The sequence below is a fragment of the Macadamia integrifolia genome, chromosome 4 (assembly GCF_013358625.1).
Source record: "Macadamia integrifolia cultivar HAES 741 chromosome 4, SCU_Mint_v3, whole genome shotgun sequence".
Taxonomy (NCBI): Eukaryota; Viridiplantae; Streptophyta; class Magnoliopsida; order Proteales; family Proteaceae; genus Macadamia; species Macadamia integrifolia.
The window spans coordinates 6,375,328-6,399,112 of record NC_056560.1 but is presented as its reverse complement, the minus strand read 5'-3'; the positions used below and the strand labels follow the sequence as shown (position 1 = coordinate 6,399,112).

The 23,785-nt window shown below is 34.9% G+C and overlaps 1 protein-coding gene across 5 annotated transcripts; it reads left to right on the top strand.

Annotated features, from left to right (window-relative positions):
- Positions 1 to 3,563: 3,563 nt before the first annotated feature.
- On the top strand, positions 3,564 to 23,211 carry LOC122076993 (SPX domain-containing membrane protein At4g22990-like). 5 transcript variants are annotated; one of them, XM_042642689.1, is made up of 11 exons: positions 3,564 to 3,755; positions 13,181 to 13,254; positions 14,738 to 14,858; positions 16,324 to 16,635; positions 16,833 to 16,937; positions 17,095 to 17,549; positions 18,086 to 18,387; positions 18,662 to 18,846; positions 19,948 to 20,138; positions 22,193 to 22,326; positions 22,814 to 23,211. In XM_042642689.1, exons 2-11 carry the CDS (start codon positions 13,202 to 13,204, stop codon positions 23,050 to 23,052), a joined length of 2,097 nt encoding a protein of 698 aa, XP_042498623.1. In that variant the 5' UTR covers positions 3,564 to 3,755; positions 13,181 to 13,201; the 3' UTR covers positions 23,053 to 23,211. The 5 variants fall into 5 exon arrangements, with proteins under 5 accessions (XP_042498623.1, XP_042498621.1, XP_042498624.1 ...); XM_042642687.1 differs by lacking the exon at positions 3,564 to 3,755 and adding an exon at positions 4,545 to 4,658; XM_042642690.1 differs by lacking the exon at positions 3,564 to 3,755 and adding an exon at positions 11,358 to 11,789 and having other exon boundaries at positions 18,668 to 18,846.
- Positions 23,212 to 23,785: the final 574 nt, after the last annotated feature.

Below are 23,785 nucleotides of genomic sequence, written 5' to 3'. Positions count from 1 at the left end.
AAAAAAAAAAAGAAGAAATGAAATGAAATGGTGAGAAAATAAAAAAGAGTATGCATGTTTGGTAACCAAGAGAATAAAAGAAGAGAGAAAAAAAAAATTCAAAAATTTTTGAATCTTAAGAGAGAGAGACATAAAAAATCATTGTGTAATAATTTATTTTTTATCTTCTTATATTTTCATATTTTTCCATGTTTTCTTATGTTTTTTGTAAGATTTTTTTTTTAGCAAAAAAAAACTTCATAACTCCTATGAGGATTTTTGAATTTTAAAAACTGAATCTTCTTTTGGGTGAAGACATACCAAGTGCAAGGAGAAATTTTTAATTCAAAAAAAAAATTACAAAAAATGTATTTTTTTTCTTTTATTTTATTCTCTTATAGTCTACAACTGAAGACCCCACTAAATTGATAGTCAATCCCACTAGGATGAAGTGTCAAGCAGGAGGAGACCAACATTGATACGATTCTCTGCCGACTGACTGGACTCATTCCGGCTCACGGCTGTCGGTGGACTACTTTTTCAATCGGTTTTTAGTGCAAGTGGGACCAAAATTGCAACAACCATGCTTAAGTCCTTTGGCCCGCAGTTGGTACTTGGTAGGCTCTGTTTGTTTGAGCACGTGTCGTTGTATAATGGGGTCCTTATATAATTATAAGGATATGTCTCCTGGTAGCCAAATTTTATTTATTTTTTAGACAAAGACTTTTCATTGAGCCAAGGCATAAAAAGTGAAGCACCTAGACGCAACCATAGAACAATTTACAATAACAGGAGGTGGTCATAAGATGACCTACTCAATTTGGTAAAAGCTTAGAACATCCATGCAAAAACTATAAGATGATCTACTATAAGGTTTCAACTTACAAAATTACCACATTGATATATCTCTTTTTGACATTTTTGCCCTTGACTTCTCCGATCTCACTTTCTCTATCCACAACAACTAATTTCATTGTACCTTCCTCCCACCCTCCTTGCTCTCAACCTCCGCGGCAACCTGACCTCTCTTCAGAATCCTGATAGGTAATCAGGAGGTGACGTTATTGTGGATGACAAGGGCATGGAGTGTGGGAGGTTACGGTGAGCCGATGAGGTTAGTTGGTGCAGGGAGTGTTGGAGAGTATCCTAAGGTCAATTGGATGTAAAAAGATTATATTTCGACTCAAATCCGTGATCAATATCATAATGAAGCAACCTTATCATTGTGTTGAAGTCTCTCTCTCTATATATATATATATATATATATATGATCATTTTATAAATTGAAACCAAAAACAAGTAATCTTGTAACTTTTCAAAGTTATTTGTGAATAATAAATAAAGGACATGAACGTTTATCTAAAGCAAAGAATGAAATATCTCATGGCCTACTTGAAAGAAAAGAGAGGGAGCCCCCTTGGACGTTTTGCACTAGGTTTTTGTTTGTTTGTTTAAGCCGTTGACAGGAACTCTTGTTTGTCGGTTTATTATTGGCAACGTTGATAGTCATGTGATGATATGAGAGTAGGCCAGTGGGGATAGACAATTGAGATATATGGGATTATCAAAGTTGCCAATCCCAACCAACCTCAATGGGGACTGGTCTGGTATGCATACCTATCCTAATGGATAATAATTAATTATATATTCAAATAAGATAATTGAAACAAAAGTAGGTTTAAATTGAGATGGGATTATCAAGTTATATACATCACAATCTAAGGATGTGAATTTGTAATCGAAGCCGTTTATCAAAATCAAATCGATCCGTTTATATCGAAATCATAAAACTGTTTAGTAAATAGTGCGGTTATGGTTTCAGGTTTCTGGCCGATTAGCCAAATGGGTCGGGTCAGTTTTAACTGTGGAACCCATTGGTTTCAAACCGAATTGAAACCGTTTAAACCTATTCGATTAATCCGTATAACAATTAAATAAAGAAGGAGTAGTAATCCGTATAACAATTAACAAATAAATTAAGTGTCCATCATGCTTTGGTATGATTTATTACAATTCAATTTAAGTTTAGGCTTTAGATCATGAACCTGTAATCCATATATGTTACTATGTTATTATGTTATCATAGATGGGGTGATTTGGCTGAACCACCTGTCATTTTAATATTTTATGCTGTAAAAGGCTGGATTTGGATGTTGTATGATATTAATTCTAAATGTTTGAGAATGACCATACAAAGAAATAGCATTAGATTATCAAATTAAGACATACCATCGTTAATATAGAATCTCTTATTTGTGGTTACCAATTATTTTTTGATAAGCTTATGATCTTCAGTTTAGAGATGGTTGTAAGTTATAACAAATTGATTGTGAACCATTTTACAAACCGTATAGAATAAATCAAAATCAAAACCGTTTAAAATTGTGAAATCGATACCGTTTAAAAATCATGAAAATTGAAACCATTTACTAATCGATTACGATTTCAAAAAGTGGAACCATTTAGTAAATATTTCGATTATGATTTTAATCAAATAAATATGAACCAAATCTATCCACATCATTTAAACTAAAATCAAATCGATTAACACCCTAATCCCAATCAACCACACTGGGATTGGTGTGGTACCTATTGTAATGGATCATAACTCGTTAATAAATATAAATTCCACATGTCATTATGACAATTGAAACAAACGTAGGTATGATAAATAAATAAATAAAGTTGGTTTAATTCATTTCAAGGTCAATGCATTAATGATGCCATACACATTAAATACTCAAGAAATGTATTGTCATGTCTGGGGCCTCCACACCCTCTCACTCTTAGATGTAGGTCTGCATGCCTTGCAAGAACTGTCATGTGACAATTCAGATTTCGGTGGGGTTGACAATATTGTTTTAGGTTCCTTAAAATATAAATTTCACAATGTTTTCACTTTGAATGTTTAGTTTATTTTATGAGAGGGTTCAGATGCCTGTCAGTTTTTCATAAGTTAGCGGCATACATCAATCATAGGTTGGACATATGAGGGTAAAAGAATCGTTTTGAAGAGGTAGGAGAGAGGTTGACACATGCGAAACGTTTTTTTAAATTTTTATTTTTATTTTTTGAATATGTGCTTATATAACCTGACAATCAAAATAACATATGTTAGCTAGCGTGAGATGGGTCCAATAGTGAGAATTATCACATTATCTATTCACATGACTCAAAATGGTGAATTATTTAAAAAATCCTTCTAAGAACGAGATTATGTACACGCAAACTCCATAATGTAACCACCAAAGCCAAAAAAGTTAGAATTTTTACCTAACATTAGTGACAAGCATAGGAGAGAACCAATTGGACCCTTCTCAAATAAATAGTAAATAGGGAGTGAATGAAAAGTAGTGAAATTTTTATTCTTTTTCTGCTCATTATCCATTTTGATAATTTTGCATTAACGAGAGCACAATAGGATTAAGTTTTCTTCACCCACTTCTTCTATACGTGATGTAATCTTGTGATTGAACTTATGTGTCATCATAAAACTCCCTTCCTCTATTCTACAGGGTTGAAACTCTTTTCATGTCAATCCAATGGTATCATTGACCACAATGAAGGGATTTCATTCACCATGTGTGAAAGGAAACTCAACCCAAAGTGATGTGTTCTTTAACTAAATATGAAGTCAATACATCGACATCGTGAGCTCATATATAGGTCATGGGTGAATAAAAGCCAGAGGATCCATCAGGCGGCACGCCTGTTTTGCTCAAACACTCAAAAAGTCTCAAGCTCTCAAAAGCAATGTCTATCTTTATCCAATTAAGGTAACATCAAACTCGACCTGTTGCTTATGAAAGTAGACGATTCCCTATATTGTTAATATTAACAAATAGAAGAAGAGGGTTACCAAAACGTAGTGTGAAGAAATCTACATATTACACCAATGACGATGCAAAAAATGATATCATTTCGTATGGGAGAGAGGGAGAGAATAATACAGAATCCTAGTTAGAGGGAAATAGTACCTCAAGGTTGTGGAAAACTTTTCCCTTACCAAAATTACAGATAAGGGGACCAAAAAAGTGAATTGTTAGGTAAAAAGTAGGAATATGGATCTCTCTCCAGTGGCTTGAAAGTACTTGTGGTGTTACCTGTCTTTTTTAGAATGATAAAACTGGATTTTGTTACTAAGGCATCTCTTACGTCGCATTCTCTCGTTAGACTTTTTTTTTTTTTTTTTGCTAACAACGGATATTTAGGCCTTGGGCCTAACTGATCTCGCCGGTCCATACTGACCTCATGGGTCCATATTGACCTCACAACCGCATGAATCAGGTCATATCGGGGTAGAATGAGAACCATTCAACTTTCACTGAAAGCATTGAAGAAAACTAAGCACCCCCATGCGAGTGGCCCCGATGAGATTAAAAGAGTCAAACTCAAAACCACAAGCTTCCTCAGATGAAGTTCCTTTTCCAACTCAACTACTCCCCTGGGGTTTCATTCTCTCGTTAGATTGCAAACTCTTAGAATCTCTTTCCATTGATTGGGACTTGAGATGAGTACGGACCCAACCTGCCTATTTAAAACATGGGCCGGACAATCCTCCTCCTACTTACCAATCCACCAATATAAGAGTTGGTTCTCTTCAGCCCTGGTCGTCCCCCCTCCTCTCTTCCTCTTGGGTTGAAGAGTACTTATCCTTTGGAGGATCTTAAGCTCAATCTGTAAGTCAAGTTCTCCACTTATTTTATTCTATTAGATTAAAGATGGTAGAATCATAGTATGTATCACAGTTTAAATTATCTACAGTTGAGTTCTCTCTGATGATCTTCCTTTGTTGTTTAATTTCTCTATCCCTATCTCTTTATTGTTCTTTGGGTTTACCAAAGAACTCCCATTACTTTAAAAATAATCCATCATCTTACAAGGATCGTGAAACCCTCTTTATAAGGTATTGTGTCACATTATATAATATGAGGTGTTGGGTTCTTCATGCGGTCATGGCCTCAATGGATTTTTCCTTTTTTCTGAGGGCTTCTCCTTCATTGCAAGTTGCAACCATTATTTCTCTCCGCGAGTTGAAAAAAAAAAGATCAGCTGCTTGTACGATCACCTGGTCGTACAAGTCAGCATCCAACACCTGTTTTTTTTCTTTTTTTTTCAAATATATCCCTATTTATCCTTGTAATGGCAGAAATTATGATAAATGTTAAATGCTGAGACGTGTATGATCAAATGATCATATCTCCATTAGGACCCTCTTTTTTCCAAGAAAAAAAAAACTTACATTTACTTTAGGGTGATCATGATACCGACATAGAAGAAAAATAGGTAATTTGTGATTTTGTCTCATGGTTTGAATTGGGATAAAATTAGGAGTAAAGGCACAAGGCCAGCTGGCCATTGCCAATGTGTTTTAGCGTAATGACAATCAAGGGATTGTTTTCTTGTCAATAAATTAAATAAAAGATTTTTTTCAAAAGAAAATTTAGGGACTATCTAAGATTTTAAATGACACATTTATAGGTATATTTATAATTTATAATTTTTTTATTATCACTTGATTTATTTTTAATAATTTTTTAAATTAAGGGTTAAAATGGGTTTTAAAATATTTGAGGTGATTTATCATTGTATTGAATACAAATGTGAAATTTCTACCCAAAAAAAAAAAAAAAAAAAAGAATACATATGTGAAATGATAAACAAGATTTGACCTTATTGAAAAAAAAAATGTAATAATAAAGGTAGTGAGCATCTGGTGGCTTGGGGCCCCTTGGGGCACGTGCCCTTATGCTTTCAGTCGTTCGATGCTCACCGTTCACTACAAAGAATGTGAACTCCTACGTATTAGTATCCAATTGGTAGTATTGACTATATCGTATTAGTTTTGGCTAATATTGATATTTGGTTGATTTAGATCAGGTATTGGTATGGGTATAAAAATAGAGACAAATTTGTAAAAAAAAAAAAAAAAGTTTTTACGAAAAGTAGTGATAAAAAATTGATTTGATACAATCTGATCTAAATTGGTATCAATTTGATATCAACAAATATCGATACCAATCCGATACCCAATAACTAAATCCTTGGCGGTATTTAGAACTTAACGCATTCATTTCATTTCTCATTGTCTTACTCCCAAGAAGGTTTAATGCAATTTTTTCAATTAGGTTGAATTTGTTATTTTACATAGGAAATAAATTAAGTATTGCATTTTTCAACTTTCTAAAACACCCTTTTTTCACCCTTACATTAACTAGTGCATTATATAATAAGATAATGAGTAAAATAGTAAAATTATAAATCTATTAAAAGGGCTAAAAAAATAAATATAAAATTGCAATTTAAGAGAAAAAATTCACAACCTAAGAAGGAGAGAACCTCTTCACCTAAGTTGCCAGAGTTTATGATCAAACCAAATCCAATAAATTAAGAAGCTCTTTGTTCACCATGATAATAGATGAAAGAAATCTCAGGTCCAACAGATTGATTACACCTCTTCTCCTAGTTGTGTTATTCACGATGCATCACCAACTAGTACCCTATTTGTTTTCTTTTACGATTGGACCCCATGTAGCCCCCCATTCTCCAGGCTAGTAGACACAAATTTCATTTCAACCATGTGGGAGGTTTTTGGCGTCAAATTTAACCGTTTAATCAATAGATAAATATCCCTTCATGAAGTTTCCTATCACTTACAAACATTAAATAAATAAATAGATAAAGACCAAGTCCTTTTCAACCTCCTTCCTGTCCCTTGAAGTCTTGAATTAATATATATATATATATATATATATTAGAAAAATAATAAAAATAGAAACAAGATTCTCCATGCTTCCGATGTAGGTAAGATTTTACATAGCCAAAGAATAGGTATTTTGAAAAAAAAAAAAAAATCATATGGAACCCACATCTTTAAAATTAGAGAATTCTCTTTCATTGACTATATCATATGTCAACGTGTGAAAATCGTCTGTAGCCGCTACACCGAGGTAGTGAACATCAGGTGACTGGAAGCCCCTTGAGACGCGTGCCTAGATACTTTCAATCGTCAAATGCTCACCGCACTTCACCACTCTGCAAAAGATATAAACTCTATACTAACACCTTTTGGGTCTATTTCTTTCTCTTTCCTTTATTAAATGATATATCTATCATTTAATATGGGAGGAGAGAGATCTAGAAAACATTAACTTATGCTACACTCTAAGAGCTCGTTTGGTATCATTTCTGTTATAGAAACACCGTTTCGTGTCAAAAACGAAAATTTCAGTTTCTGTGTCAAAATGCAGTTTTTAAACGAAAAAATGGTGTTTCAAAACTTCAGATTTTTATCGGGAATGATATATATATATATATATATATTTTTTTTGTAAAATGGAACGAAACTGGGAAGACGGAATGGAGTTCCGTCCAATCTCGTTTTTTCAGTTTTTTTTTTTTCATTTTTTGTTAAAAAAAAAACAGAAACAGACTATAAGTGCACCAAACAGAAGATTCTATTTTTTCGTTCTCTAAAAACGTTTTTTTATAACGATACCAAATGGAACCTTAGACAAAGAACTCAATCTCATAATAAGATAATTCATGTTAACAAAAAATTACTCAATAATGGATAATAGCGTGGGAAAGTTTTTCCCATAAGAATAGTACCTAAAGCTTCAAATTAAAGGTGCCGCTTGCCTCAACTTGTAGGTACCTTGGAATAGAATCTTGTCTTTATCCTTGTTTTGATCATACAACCATATATTTCACATGCAGTTCTAGTTGACTAAAACAAATACAAATAAAAGATAGGTCATAGGGGGTTTCTAGGTACTCCACACAAATTAGATAATTATCTAGCCTTCACACATAATTCCTACCACATGGCAGTCTAGATATGGTTGAATTAGACAGGTAAGATCCCTGCCCACTTGTTAAGTGGCAAATATAATTTTGAAAATTCAGGATGGATACTGAGTTTAGCTGGCTGAAATATCTAAAGTTGTAATTTCATAGATGAAAATTGTTATAATCCAATTTTTGATTAAAATTTGACATGTGATTAATCTAAAATATTTTCTAATTATTGGCCAGTTGAAATCATCACATCACTTTTCCAATAGTAGAGCTAAGTGTACAAAATATATGATTCTTTCCACCATATAAAATAGAGAATCTTTTACCAAAAAGCAAGAAATAGAAGTTGACATTTGAAAAAAAACATGGCCATATAAGTATATCTTTTGTTAGGGCCATAGAAATATCAATGTCAAAAAAAAAATAAAAAAATTGATGTATGTTCTTTACCTCTTATGTGTTAATGACAATCCGAAATTTTGCTCCACCACATATGGGCTATGAAAAAGCAAAAAGAAACATCTAAATGGTGAAGGTGAATCCCCATTTTGAGTTGTGAATTGTAGTTTACGGCCAAATTATTACATGGTGATCAATCTAAAATATTTTCTAATTATTGGACAATTGAAATTACATCACCTTTCCAAAAGTAGAGCTAAGTCTACAAGATATCTGATTCCACTATATAAAGTAGAGAATCTTTTACCGAAAAAAAGAGATAGAACTTGACATTAGAAAAAAACATGGCCATATAAGTAAATCTTTTGGTAGGGCCATAGATAAATCAATGTCTAAAAAAAAAAAAAACATTGATTTATGTTCTTTACCTCTAATGTGTTAATGACAATTAGGAATTTTGCTCCACCACATATGGGCTATGAAAAAGCAAAAAGAAACATCAAAATTGCGACCATGAATCCCCATTTTGAGTTGTGAATTGTAGTTTACGACCAAATTGTTACATGGTGGGGTCTTCTTTTAATTCATCTGACTTTAATTCAAAGTTAGTTTACAGAAAGATAATGACCCTTGATCTACTCCAACAATTGTCCTAGGTCAATTTGTGTCCTGAAAATGAAATCATTCATATGAGACCCACATTTTGAGAAACAATAGTAAAAATTATCATATGGAATAAACACTATACACGAGCATTGTAGCAATGACAATCTTTTTCACGTTAACTTATCTACATTTTCACTGCATCATGTACTTAATTCAACGATATCCCAAGTCCAAAGTCTCAAAACCCCTATTTGAATTTTTTTTTAAATTTATATTCGGAAGTGTTGAAGGTCTAGTTATAAACGGTAAGTTTCATTTATTTTTTAATAAAACATACAAATTATTCATGCCCAAATCCCAGCTTATGTTTTGGAAACTGGTATTAATGGGAATTTGAAACCATGCTCAAGCCATGAGCAAGGTTTCAAGTATTGGATTCAGATCAAGTCTATCAGCTGATTCAAGTTCCTATTTTTGGAATATTAATTAAAAATTCATATGCCCAAAAAGTAATATCTTTCATTTGTCCTAATATCTCATATAGTTATAGCAATCACTTTCTTCTATTACCCAAAAACAAATCACTTTCTTTCTTAATCATGTAATTTTGCCTAGCGTCATTAGAGTTTGGATCATTCAACATACATGATATAAAGATAACCTTGCCTGTCTAATGACTCTAATCATTGGAAACCAGAAAAAAAAGGGGATCTTTTAGGTTCACAAGTGGCTTTTTTTTTTGGTCTTTAGATCTCCTCTTTCACATTAAATGTGGACCTCAGCCTATTGTCATGGCCTAAGAACATTTATTCTATGGATTGGAATCCTTTCCTGAGTGCTGAGTGCTGATTGCCTAGGTCTTGCCTATAACTATGTGGGTGATTGACACATGTCTAAATAATGATCGAAACGTTTCTGAATGCGACATCTCTGTTCTGATCAATCGATCGAAGCATAACCGTTGGATCATCACTTGGACATGTGTCGATCGCTCAGGTAGCTATAGGCAAACCTGGGCAATCAACGATTAGGAGAGGAGTGAGATCCCCATTCCACCACCCCCATCCCAAATAATAATAATAATAATAATAATTCCACATTGACCACCAGGAGAAAGACTTATATTGTTTATATTAGGAAATTATGGTTTTTAACTATGGTCTGATTTGGTGTGTTTTCTATTTACAATTTTATTGGGTGATTGCTATTTTGAAAATTGTTTGACATCATTTTTATACTTTATTTCAATGAAATTGAAAATTTTCAAAATTTTGTTCTATTTGATTTCATTCTTATTCTTGAATGAGCACATGATTAGTTTGATGGGTAAAAGATAATAATTTCATGTCAAAAATATAATACTACTCTTTCTTCTTCTCCTGATGGTATCACCACCACCATGCCGTCCAATCACCACTGCCACCTCCTTGCCCTTCCACCACAATAATAAAAGGTTTCCTTTTCGGTGACTATGCCCAGAGAAGTAAGAATCTAATCATTGGAAACTAGAAAAAAAAAGGATGTCTTGTTTAGGTTCACAAGTGGCTCAAGATCTCAAAAGGGGGTCTTTTTCATGTCCACAAGTGGCTTTAGATTGCCTCTTTTCATGGTAAATGTAAACCCCATGTTAGTATCATGGGCTCACATATTGTTTATAAGGGAAGGGGAAAAGAATGATCCTTGATTGCGTGGCCATTATGTCAACATAAGAATCAATGATAGAGAACACACATGTATAAACAGGATGTACATATTTTGAGTTTCACAGGAGTGGGGGAATTATTTTGCCACCCTTTCTGTCTATCCAGGGACCACATGATAAGGGGGCACTCATTTCCCAAAAATTATGTTTCCCTACTATATATACAATAATAATAATAATAATAATAATAATAATAATAATAAAAGTTTGTTTTCTTGATAACATGCTTAGCAGTACATAGGTTAGTCTAGGTAATAGAGAATCAGGTGAGCGTATGGTACAATTTTAACTTTAAATGAGTAGAAGAAATAACTAAAATTACCAAAAATTCTATTTTATATTTTATATCCAACTCCATTTGATGACATTTTGATAACTTTACTAAAATCTTGAATTTTGACTATCAAGATTTATGTGGGGTCTTCTTGCTATATGAAGCAGCCCATGTGCCCCCAATGATAAATATTGATGGGAGTTTTGGGTTACACCAATAGATTTAGATATCGATATCGATCGGTGTGTATGAATCACTTTTATCTTTGTTTTTTGAAGAAAAATAAATTTCTTTTACCATATCATTTATTGAAATGATACGAATAATGGATCTGAATCAATCTCAGCCTCTGTCAATATGATACAGCTGATACATCAATACTTGAAACCATGGTTACACAAAAAAAACCATAAAGGGATTTATTTATTTAGTATTTTTTTATTTTTTTATGAAAATTAGAAAGATGATAAACAAGAAATAAAGGTTCCAAATCATTTCCACGTGAACCAAACAGAACTTGCCTGAAGGTCGGCCATGATTCTCTTATATATATATATATATATAATTTCCATTCAACTATCTTGTTTTGCTCTTTCCCGCTTCACTTCGTTCTGTTGAAAAGATCCGAATTTTCGGCTGTAACGAAGAATTGGCATTTTTTTTGGGTTTCTTATAAAACAAAACTGGTTCGAATTTCACGGCTGAGATTCGAAACCATTCGATTATGTCATCTCTGTCTCTATTCGAATTTCGATCTTCGATCTTCAGAGGATATCCTCTCCGCTAGGTTCTCTCTCTCTGTCTCTGCGCGATTGAAAAGCTTCAGAGTTCACAGTGAGACGGAGAGAAAGTGATTCATATGGTCGCGTGAGGATCAGGAGGCTGTCGTTGTCTCTTATTACCGGTTTTTCGATTTGTTTTTTTATGTTTCAGAGGAAGATCTTTGTGGTTCTCTGTTTGTTGATTGTCATCTAAGAGTTGTTTTTCAGAGTTTAGAATTTTCTCACATAGAAGGCGAATTGAGATTCGGTAAAGAGTTTGTTTCTCTAATCTCATGCTTTTATTTCTCTTCTGATGCTTCCTCCTAGATTCGGAAACCAAAAATGTTGCATTTAACTTGAAGATCTGATTAAACTTACATTGCAGTTTACTTGAACTCTTCGAGTTTTTTTTTTTTTTTTTTTTTTTTTTTTTTTTTATATTTCTTCCGCTGGTTATTATAGCTTTTGTTCTTCACTGAACACTTTGAAGAAGAAAAAGAAGAAGTTGCGACTTGCAAGAGATTAACTCTGTTGATCTATTGGAATTTGGATATACTTAGAATAGATCCAATAAATACTATGTAGGAACTAAGAACTAGATAACAATATTTACTATTTTGGTCCAGCCAGTGCCAGTCGTCCCAGTCGATATAACTTGGTTTGAATGGACAACAGTGAAATTGGTTATGCCACAGTGACCGACATTGTGAATTTTAAACAAAGCTTGCTTCCATTAATGAGTAAGTGCCATATGAGTTTTGGGTCCAGTACCCAAAGAAACAGAGATCCAATTTCTTCCATTATGAAGTTTATGAAAAATTCTGCTGTACTTAAGGAGCTGCAAATTCCTTCTGATTTTAGGCCGATGGACTGGAACTATGATTTGTGGTAGCTTGTGATTTTCATTGGAGTACAGTAACTGGTCCAGTACAATTTATCTGTTGTCTTGATTCTTCATGGGTCTGAACTCACAATATATGTTTGAAGGAACCCGATGTGGTGTTGAAGTGACTGATTGCTATTTGAAGCAATAGAAAAATACAACCGTGAAGCCTAACTGAAATGATCTCCTTGGATGCATTTCCATTGTTTTAGAAGTATGATTGAGCTCAGGAAATATGATTTATTCCTCTTTCTTGAGCCCTCACCCCCAATTCTCTCTCTCTCTCTCTCTCTCTATATATATATATATATACATATATATATATATATATATATATATATATATATATATATGTATATGCCAATTTGGTTCCTTTATTTTTGTGTATTATGGTTCACTGTTCATGCTTCAAATTTGCATACGCCTATCAGGACTTTAGGTACTTGCAAATCAAAGTGATGATCTTGGGGGACTTTTGGTGAAAAACTTTTATAATATGTTGTCTGGAATATCACTTTGGAATGAAAGCTGTATGATTGCTTGATTATTTCTCTATTAACATTTATGGAGGTGGTGGGAGAAAATGCTTTGGCTATAGTTGTTTTTTTTTTCCTAGAACTTAAGCTATTTTATAATATGTCATGAAGTATCACTGGTGTTATGGAATATTCGTTGATTATTCTGGAAACCTGTTACGGTTGTATTACTTTTACATGCTTCTGTTCAATCTTATAATAACCAAGGATTTTTTCCATCTCCTTATCTGTTGTCTACAGTTGCAATAATTCTACTTGAAGATGGTTGCATTTGGGAAGAAGTTGAAAGAAACACAAATTCAAGAATGGCAAAGGTATGCTTGGTATATCTGTGATGTTTTGTTAAATTTTTTTATTTGGAATTTTCCGGTGAAATGTTCGGAGTCTTTTTCCCTCCTTTTATTTCAGAAATTATTATAGCAGTAAACCAGATCTGAATATCTTTTCTTGTTTAGAAACACTGTTGGATGGCAAAATGAATATAAGCACAGCAAAGTTGAATGTTGTGGACTGTAGGAATGTCTGTCCTAACTGTACGGAAAGGGAAAATTCTAAGCATATATTAATGTTTGCAGAAGAAGACACATCCTGCATATTCATATTTACTCTTCAAAGTATTAAACTGCTTCATTTGAGCAAAATTCAGAGTCATAGAGAGGTAAAACCATTTTGTTGAAGGAAATGGTTTTGGAGGGGATGGTCCTTTCTCATTCATTTTCTCTATTTACCAAGAAGAATGCTTCATTTTCTACCTTCCATCATCATGCTGTGGTTGTGTTTATGTGACATTACAATTATTGACTGCTCTAGCATGTGGCATAATTGGTAAGAAGACTGGAACTTTGGTTATGTGATCTAAAGTTTTCGTGCCCAAACCAAACCAATGTTAGACTTTTAATACAAAGTGTGCACCAAAGGTTAGCCAGGCTACTTCATGAAATCAGATTTTCTTTGGTGTCATTTTTTCCTTCTTTTATTCTTGGCTCCTCAGCTTTGCCTTTAGTTCCATACTATTGCACGCACCTTTGATAGCACATCATGGTATTTTCACCAATTTGCTTTCATAAATGTTTACAACAGCAACAACAACAAGTCAACCTTATCCCAACTAAATGGGGTCAGCTTTGCTTTCATAAGTGCTTGTGAGTTCAAGTCACTGTGCTTTTCCACTCCGTTATGATTTTGTAATTACAATCATCGGATGCAATTTACTTCCATTTCATTGTCATCCATTCCCATGATTGAACACTAATTGTTAATAAGGAATTTTGTTTTTTTGCTACAATTGTAACATGACAGATTAAGTGTTTAATAGGTTTATTGGACACTGTTGTGGAGTCTGTGGGCTTTGAAGGGTATGTTCTTTGGGTGAATTATCATCTATCATGTCAAAAGTTTCGACTCAATAATTCTCTGCCACCAGGCAACACAATCACCTTTTTCAAACTTTTTATTTGAAAAACATTTTCTGTCTCCTGTAGTTCGAGAACATTGCTTTAATAGGTGTAATTTTAGGATTATCGTAGTGTGACTTGCCACATGTGGGAGGATGAGGAGGCGTCATAGACAGGCTTGGGTGACCTAATTGGCTAAATTTCGATAGACAAACTTCTTTATCTGCATAGTCAGTCCCTGCTAGGCTGTTGCCATGTAATATGCCATCCTCATGTATGGGGATTGAATATCCTTGTCAGTTTTTGTTATAGGTCATATGTCATAATTCAGCCTTTTCTTCTGTGGCCATAGTTAGGTCTAATTAACACCCCATTGTATTACTACTATGTTGATTTTATTCAGATACTACATCAATTACAAGTTAATGAAGAAGAAAGTAAAGCAGTACGCTCAACAAATTGAGGTTGGAGCACAAGATCGCCGTTATGTTCTCAAGGAATTTTCGAGAATGCTCGATAATCAGGTATTGGAATTATAGATTAAAAATGCAGATTTTCACATTGGTACATGAATATGTGGTTATGTGTATATGTGTATATGTGATGTAAATTTTTGCAACTTTATTCCTTCATGAGTATTATTAGTTCATTACTATATCTTGCATTACCCTGCCTGACATTTTTGTACTCGTCTGAAATAGAAAAGAAACCATAGTTCTCTGATTCACTAGTTCAGTTTGGTATGCTTCACAATTTTATAATTTGGGGCTTCTAATGAATTCTGTTGAGGGTAGGCTTTTGCGTCTCATATTTGGCTTCTTTAGTTGATGGCTTATGCCACTTTCAGAGATGTGTTTTTAAACTCAAGATTAAAAGAGAACTTGAAGGATATGAATCCAATGATATGAGTCTTTAATAATCTGAAACATGCAACCGTACCATTGTCCCACAATTACCAGACATTTCATAGTTTTCTACTTTTGTCGATTGATTTAATCTTTTGTGTTAAACATCTATTCCTTTATCTTTTCATCTCTGTACAATCGGAAAGTTACTTGCTAATGGTATGAAAGTAACCTAATTGCATTTCAGATGAGGAGCAACATTGGTAATTATGGTGAAAACCCAATTCTATTGAGAGACAATGGTTGTCTGACAAAAAATCTGGAAATGACTAAATAAAACATTTAATAATCTTCTACTGTGTGGTTGTTAGGTGAGATTGGTTATGAAGTCATAATTGTTAAAGGCTTTTCTTCATGGCCTTGATATTTTTGAGGTCATGTTAAGAGTCTCTGACTTATGAAGGTTGCTAGTATGTCTGTTGTTGGGGAGGGGGGTGGGACACTAATGGTCCCTCAAGGTCGGATAATTTTATTGACCCTATTAGGGAGTTGACTTGATGTTGGGTCATTATTTTATCACATACCTTTTGGATTGTGAATGTTATTAGCTTTCGGAAGCAAGCCTATGTGAAGATATATTATTGGAAGGCACATATATGTGGCAAGAGCACAATAAGTCAAGCAGGTTAAGGATATTAATAGATCTTCCCACAGGGTCATCAATCACAATGATAATGGTAAATAGTCACTTGTAGTTTAGTCCTTTGGCAGCATATCCATCATTTCCATTATTAGAGGCCTTGAGCACCTCCACCTATACAGTTTTATAAACAGAATGTTTATGGTTACTCTCTTGGTAACCCAGGTCCCTCTGATATTGGTATTGCATTTCGCGGAAAGCATACCAACTGCTGATCTAATTACTGTTGATGATGAAATTGGTTATGCTTCTGTTCTTTTTGAGGATTTATAGTTTGTTGCTTATTTATTCATTGTAGCTGGAATGAACTATCCCATTTCCATAGACATGGGCTTCTTGCTAGTTTACATTCATGCTTTCCGATAGAAATTACGGTGATCACTTTGTTGTTGAGTTTGCCTTAAAAGTAAGTCTCATCCATTTATCTGTTTGTTATGCTTTCAGATTGAAAAGATTGTTTTGTTTCTCTTGGAACAACAAGGGCAACTTGCAAGCAGGATAGCCAAGCTTAATGAACAGCAGGAGGCTCTTCTACAGCAGCCAGAAATATCCCAAATAGCTCAACTGCGAGAATTATATAGAGCGGTGGGACAGGATCTTTTAAAGCTTCTCTTTTTTGTTGAGATGAATGCTATTGGCTTGCGTAAGATACTGAAGAAGTTCGATAAACGCTTTAGGTATAGATTCACTGATTATTACGTCACAACTCGTGCAAATCATCCTTATTCCCAGCTCCAGCAAGTGTTCAAGCAAGTGGTAATCTGTCCAATATAACTTGGCATAACTTTTTCTTCCTTCATAATATTTTTGAAGATTCTATCGTCTTTACTGTTTGAAGATGCAGTTTTTAGTTCTTATAGCCTTAATAAAATAAGAGTCATGTCAACCATGCATTAGAGCATTTTCTGCTTCACCTGAATTAAAACATTATTGATTGACAAGGGAACATGCAGGGGTTAGGGGCTGTTGTAGGAGCCATTTCGCGCAATCTCGCTGATCTTCAAGACCGTCAAGGAAGCTACTTATCAATTTATGATCAGCCGGCACTTCCTCTTCAGGTTATATCTCCCTATTTATCAATCTCTGACTTGTTTCAAGTCTCCTCAGTTTTCACACAGCACTTTATATTGATTTTTGTTGCCTTTCATTGGGTGAGGGTTACCTCATAGACATAGTGAGTTGGAATTTAATTAAAATTAATGGTATTTTCTGCAGGATCCTGTTATTGATTCAATTAAAGCTGCAGTTGACAGGTTGACACATTCCACAAACTTCCTTCACTTTCTGGGACAGCATGCACTTATTATGCAGGAAGAGTTACCAACTCCATTGGAGGATGATGTTGCTGATGAGAGTTATCATTTCATGTCACTTCTTTTGAACTTAGCAAACACCTTCCTCTATATGGTCAACACATACATTGTTGTTCCAACAGCGGACGACTACTCGCTAAGCCTAGGAGCTGCAGCAACAGTTTGTGGTGTTGTGATTGGGTCCATGGCTGTTGCACAGGTGGTTTCTTCAGTGTATTTCAGTGCATGGTCAAATAAATCGTACTTCAGGCCACTTATATTTAGCAGTATTGTTCTTTTTGTGGGAAATGTTTTATACGCATTGGCTTATGATCTTGATTCCATAGCCGTTCTTCTTATTGGTCGTCTATTTTGTGGGTAAGTGATTCTTTTATTGTCCAATGACTTCATGGATGGAAATTTTGATTTATGTGGTGTTTATCCAATTTTATCAGTGCACTTTGTGGATTCATAACTTTGGAGTCATCGGGAATGGCGGATAACTAGAGTGCTATCTAATTTTTTATTATTTTCTGCCCTGGAATTAGGAATAAGCCTCATACCTCCATTACAAGGGATAAATGGAGAAAGTGACTGCTTGTATTTTTGAAACTTTGGTCTAATTATTTCTTTGACCATACTTGTTGCTGTTCTTTTAAAATACGATATTGAAACTTAATCTCATACTTTCTTTCAATTGGATTTGTTATGTCTTTGTCTAATTATTGTTTGGTCCCTATCTGTTGCCTTGATTTTAAAATACAACAGTGAAGTTTCATACTTTCTTTCAATTGGTTTCACTTTGTCATTCTGTTATGATGAAGCATTGATAAAAACAAAGAACTCTTTTGAGCAGATCCATGTTTCTTTGTAATGTTTTCTGTCATACGATGATTTTTTGTCTAATATTTCAGGTTGGGTTCTGCAAGAGCTGTTAACCGGCGTTATATCAGTGATTGTGTGCCTCTTAGAATACGAATGCAGGCTTCAGCGGGTTTCGTCAGTGCTAGTGCTCTTGGGATGGCATGTGGTCCGGCTCTTGCTGGACTACTACAAATTAATTTTAAAATTTCCAAGTTAACATTTAATCAAAACACCTTACCTGGTTGGGTTATGGCACTGGCGTGGTTCATCTATTTAATATGGTTGTGGATTTCATTTAAAGAACCTGTTCGTGAGACTGAAGCAGAAAACGTACAACAGGAAGCTAGTGCTCGTATGTTATTTGAACTCACACTTGCTCTTTCCCCCCTGTTTGGTGGTGCACATTGTGCAATCTTGTGATGATTGTGACTACTTATTTCTATGAGCTTGACGTTTTAAGCTCTTTAATCTTTTTATGTTTTAAAAATTCCCTACTACTCACCCTTTCCCTCATTATGAAATATTATTCAAAAAGTTTGCGATTTGATTTTTTCCATCAGTGATATTTAGTATGATATTTATTGCCATTTAAGTATTTACCCAGAAAAATGAATACTTTGTGTCAGGACCAGCAGAAAATGATGCACTGGAAAAAGGTCTGGCGCAACCTTTGCTTTTAAGTTCAGAAGAGAAGCATCACGATGAAGAAGGTGATCAAGAATGTGATGTTAGTGAAGAAGCTCCTGAGGAATCACACAGACCAGCTACTTCAATTGCATCAGCATATCGTTTGCTTACACCATCAGTAAAGGTTTGTAGTTAATTCCAAGTTTGTTTTGGACATGAACAGCTTTCCAGGTTTCTGTGTAGTTTCCATCTCTTGTCTTGGCCTGTCAAATTACCTCTCATTGTTGATTCTTGATCAAACCCCATTAAAAAAAAGATAAATTACGTCCCCATCTTTCTGTTATTTATACGCATACCCTTATTAGTGTATTACTCATGCCTATGCAACATAGAAATTTCTGTGCTTTGTATTTGCACTAACTTAGAGGTTGTTGGTTCCAAATTTCTGGGCATGAGAAATAGGAAAGAACAATAATTTGATGTCAAATTGATAGGAACTTAATTATGATGAAGTTGACTGGTGCATTTCGCACTACCAATCTCAAGCCTAGATGAAGGACTAGTGTCATGTCATGTTAAAGCCAGCATGAACATTTTCCCTCTTTTTTTTTTTTTGAATCAGCAATGGATGAGATTTTCATTTCCTTCAAAAATGAATAATATACAGATACTGATGTGCATATTGGCCTCTTAGACTGAACTATAAATAACTCAATATTAAAGAGAAATGGGAAACAAAAGGAACTAGAAGTGGCCATGTTGGCACCACCAGACCCTGTTTATTTTCTTGGATTTCACCCTATTTTAGATTCTGGGCCTATCAACAACCCCCTAAAGTCTGCAGATTGAAAGTCATCTCTCTCTCTCTCTCTCCCTCTCTCCCTCTCTCTCCCCACTCATCATTAATTTCAATAAATGAAGAATAGAATCCCTTCTCTTTTGGGGTTTAAACACTAATTTACCTTTTCAGTAATAACAGTAGAAATATACATCTGATACATGTTGGAAATTCTTTAGTCATTGTTGATGTGGAGCGTAGAAAAAAAAACCCTTATATATGCTGCTGGAAATTTGTTGATTTTTCGACATTATGTTTTTGCATGAATAACATAATGTCATTATCTAAGGAGCCTTATGAAACCAAAGGTTCCATGTGTTACTATTTCTTATCGAAACCAAGGCACTACTAAGTACTAACCTCAATATTATCATTCACCTCAATTAAATTCTTATTTGTGTTTAATATCAGGTGCTATCATTGATTCCTTCTTTTTTTTCTTTTCAGGTGCAGTTGTTGATTTACTTCATGCTCAAATATGCCATGGAGATATTACTTGCTGAATCTAGTGTCGTTACTACTTATTACTTTAGTTGGTCAACTAGCTCCGTAGCAATATTTCTTGCGTGTCTTGGGCTTACGGTACTTCCAGTAAACATTGTTGTTGGAAGCTACATTAGCAACATGTTTGAAGACAGGTATGTTCTCCAAATGATGTTGCCTTTTATATGCTTATTATTAAGGTTTCTGCTTTTTACTGTCTTAAAATTATTTAGTGCCCACTCTTACCAATCTCCAAGAGAAGGTAGTTAGAAAATCTAGGGTAGATTTTATGGGAAGTAGAACAATAGTTCACAGTAATTGGACTTAGCCATTAATGAACTGAAATTCAGATTTTATAGTGGAAATTGGATTAGAGGGTAGGCTTAAGTGCAATGGGAAGGTTGCTCCATTGCGGCCTAGTGGTTGCAGGTTCAAGTCGGGAAACAGGCTCTCCACGAAGTGGGGTAAGGCTGCGCACATTATGACCCTCTCCAAACCCTGCAGTGGCGGAGTCTAGTGCACTGGGTACGCCCTTTAATGGGGGAAATTGGATCATTGGCTACTGCTCTGAAAGAATTTAAGCTTGCTGGATGTGTCGTGTGGGGATGTAAGGCCTTGATCAAAACTTAAAATATATGAATGATGGATTTGAGAGTTCTAATGTGCTGTAGTGTCTTGCTCATCTCTTGCATGTGACACATGCCAGAAGAGTAAATAGAAAATAAAAGAGAAGAGAGCGTAAGAAAAAATTGGGAGTCCGCCTAGGGTTTGAAGGAATTAACCTTCACATCATGAATGTGCGCAGAAAGAGATGAACTGAGAAAAGTTTCTTTCATTTGTAAATTAGAAATGTGTCATTTATTCCCTCACTTGATGTGTGCCACCAGCTCCTTCTCCCACCATAACTCAAACCACTGATTACAGTACTTACTGTCTCAAAATGGAGAAATTTGTGTAAAACATAAAAACGAACAGCTAGTCTGTGCTAAGGAATCCAATATTTTGACCCTTATTGTCCCTTGTGGTTCTTGAAACGTAGGTACTTGGAAGTGAGGGGTGCACTTTGATGTCAACTCTTTTTCAGCATAGGTCTACTCGATAAGAGCTGTTCCTCATGTTCCCAGTTCACGTCATAGACGGAGCCTGGGATGGTAGGAGGTTAGCTGCCTCTGATAATTTTTGTCATAAGAAGACGGTGGGGCAGACCTGGTAGCTGTCAGCTTCAAAATTTTTTTTCCCCCTTTTTTCTCCCCTTAAAATGGGCTTTAATAAATTTAAGGTGATCAGTCAAAAAACCATATCTCTAAACCTTAAAATAGCTAAAGGAAACTGAGGCTACTCAATTAAGTGCCTCCAATCAGTTTTATGGTAATCTACTGTATGAGCATCTCTCTGAGTGCTGTTTCAGTCTTTTATTAATTTATTTGGTTCCATGTTTTTATATTGGACCGAGTTTTCCCACACCCAAGGTCAAGGGATTCACTGTTGAGAGGGTATTGCGCAACAGTGGGGGGTAGTGTCGACTATTCGTAAACAAGGGGGCAAACATTAATGACCCTTGATGTGTGTACGGTTCCTTATCGTGTGGTGAAAGAAAACTTTCCCCTATTTCAAATGTCAAGCACAATGGTCTTAGACCAAACTGCTGATATGGGACTGATATGGGGGAAATGTTTTTATTCCCTATTTATTTTGTACAGTAACAACAATAATATTGGTATGCAGCAAAACTTGTTTTGTTTTGCCATCAGTTATTGGCATGCATTAACAACCAACATGGAAATGGTTTTGGTACATGTTAGTTGAATTTGAAGTATTCAATTATGCATGTACTCTCCAGTTGTTCCGGATTCACATGCGCAGTGAATGTTCGTAGCTGAAGTGAAAATTGTAATTCAGTATCAAGATTCTGTCATTACTTTTGGGATTTATGGGGTATGGCAATTGAAATAATGAGGATGCGTGCTTTGAGCTGGATCTGTTATGGAACCCTGCTCTTGTTCATGATAACCAATTTATTTTTGAAATTCCTTGGATGGCAAATGAAAGATTGATAATATGGTGCTTTGAGATTGATTAATTATTGAATTCTGCTCCTATGCATGATATCTAATTCACAGTACATAAACCTGCTTTGAAATTACTATTTCTGTTGGATCTTTTTTTCTGCATCACTAATTGAAGAGTTTTCTGGTGGACATGATTGCAGGCAAATTTTACTGGCATCGGAAATTATAGTCGGGATAGGCATAGTCCTAAGTTTCCATATATTACGTTCATATTCTGTACCACAGTATGTCTGTTCAGCACTCATCACATTCGTGTCTGCTGAGGTTCTTGAAGGTAATACATATTGTCATTTTTTTGATGAAATATTAGTATTCTATAGTCATCCGGCTAAGCTCCTTCTGTTTATAGTGATTTGACAGTGACATTAATTGTCATGATTTTAATTTTTGAGGTTACTGCTAGTTTACTGCTAGTCTTCCCACCCAGTGCAAGATACTAACTAGAAAAAGAATGGAGAATACTAGTCACAAGATTAAATTTAATGCAGTTACATGAAATAATGGAAAATCAACTTTCCCTTGGCACAGCTGATATTATGTTATGTCTTTATAAGTTACATTACTATTTTACGAGGGAAAGACCTTATTAGATTCCATTTATCAACTTCTCCACTTGTGGTTGCTTTCAATTTCGTCAATGTCTGTGATAAGTATTGAAGAATTGCAGGCTAGGTGGTTGGTAGTTTTAATTGAATCAACTTTCTTACATGATTTCCTCACACGAGTATGACTTTCCACTAACATTTGCTCGATCAATACAGGTGTCAACCTATCACTCCTATCTAGGGTCATGTCATCCAGGCTTGCTCGTGGGACCTACAATGGTGGGCTGCTTTCAACAGAAGCTGGGACCTTGGCTCGGGTAGTTGCAGATGGCACAATAACACTGGCTGGGTACTTGGGACAGAGTAGACTATTGAATATAACCCTTCTTCCTTCACTCTTCATTTGCATATCCTCCATTATTGCCACCTGTTTCACCTACAACTCACTCTTTTGATTTTATTCTCTTGTAATCCCAGTCATCTGCATGTGCCTCTCTATTCTTTCCCCGAAGGGATTTTTCTTATGTCATGCTGTACAGATACTCTGGCAGTCAATTGTTAGATTTAGAACATAATAATTTCTCAAAATCAATTATATGAAGGGTTCCCTCCTAGTAGTTTGTCATTTATTTCTGTGAAATCGCTACTTCACTTACTCATTTGTCCATCTATACACCTATAGCAGTAGTATACCATACTTTAAAGAGCTTAAGCCTGATGTAGTGTGCATGCTAAACCCTTATCACCGTATGGAATGCTGTGTTGTGGCATTTCATATTTTCAGATGGCATAAGGGCTCTCTCTCTCTGTCCAGTGGGAGATGGCACAAGGCTCTTTCTCTTTCGTGGGAGTCATGCAACCTTATCTGCATTGACAAATACAGGGGAGGAAGTGAGTTGAATCGGATTGGATCCAGTCATGGTCAGTCTGCATTGGATCGGTCAATTCAGTTCTGGTTTTGGAGAATCGGTTGATTAGGACTTACACAGCTGTGGATCTGTTTTGTGGCTGAACCGTGTCTCTGTAGCTTTTCGTATCGGTATTGTCCGCGACTGGTGTTGATAATAGACCGATACCGATCACCGATACAGTAGAGATCTGAGTTTTTAATGAAAAAAAATAAAGTGTTTTTAGTAACAGAGTCAAGTTAATTCGTATAAGACGATGCAAATTGACTTGCAAGGTGAG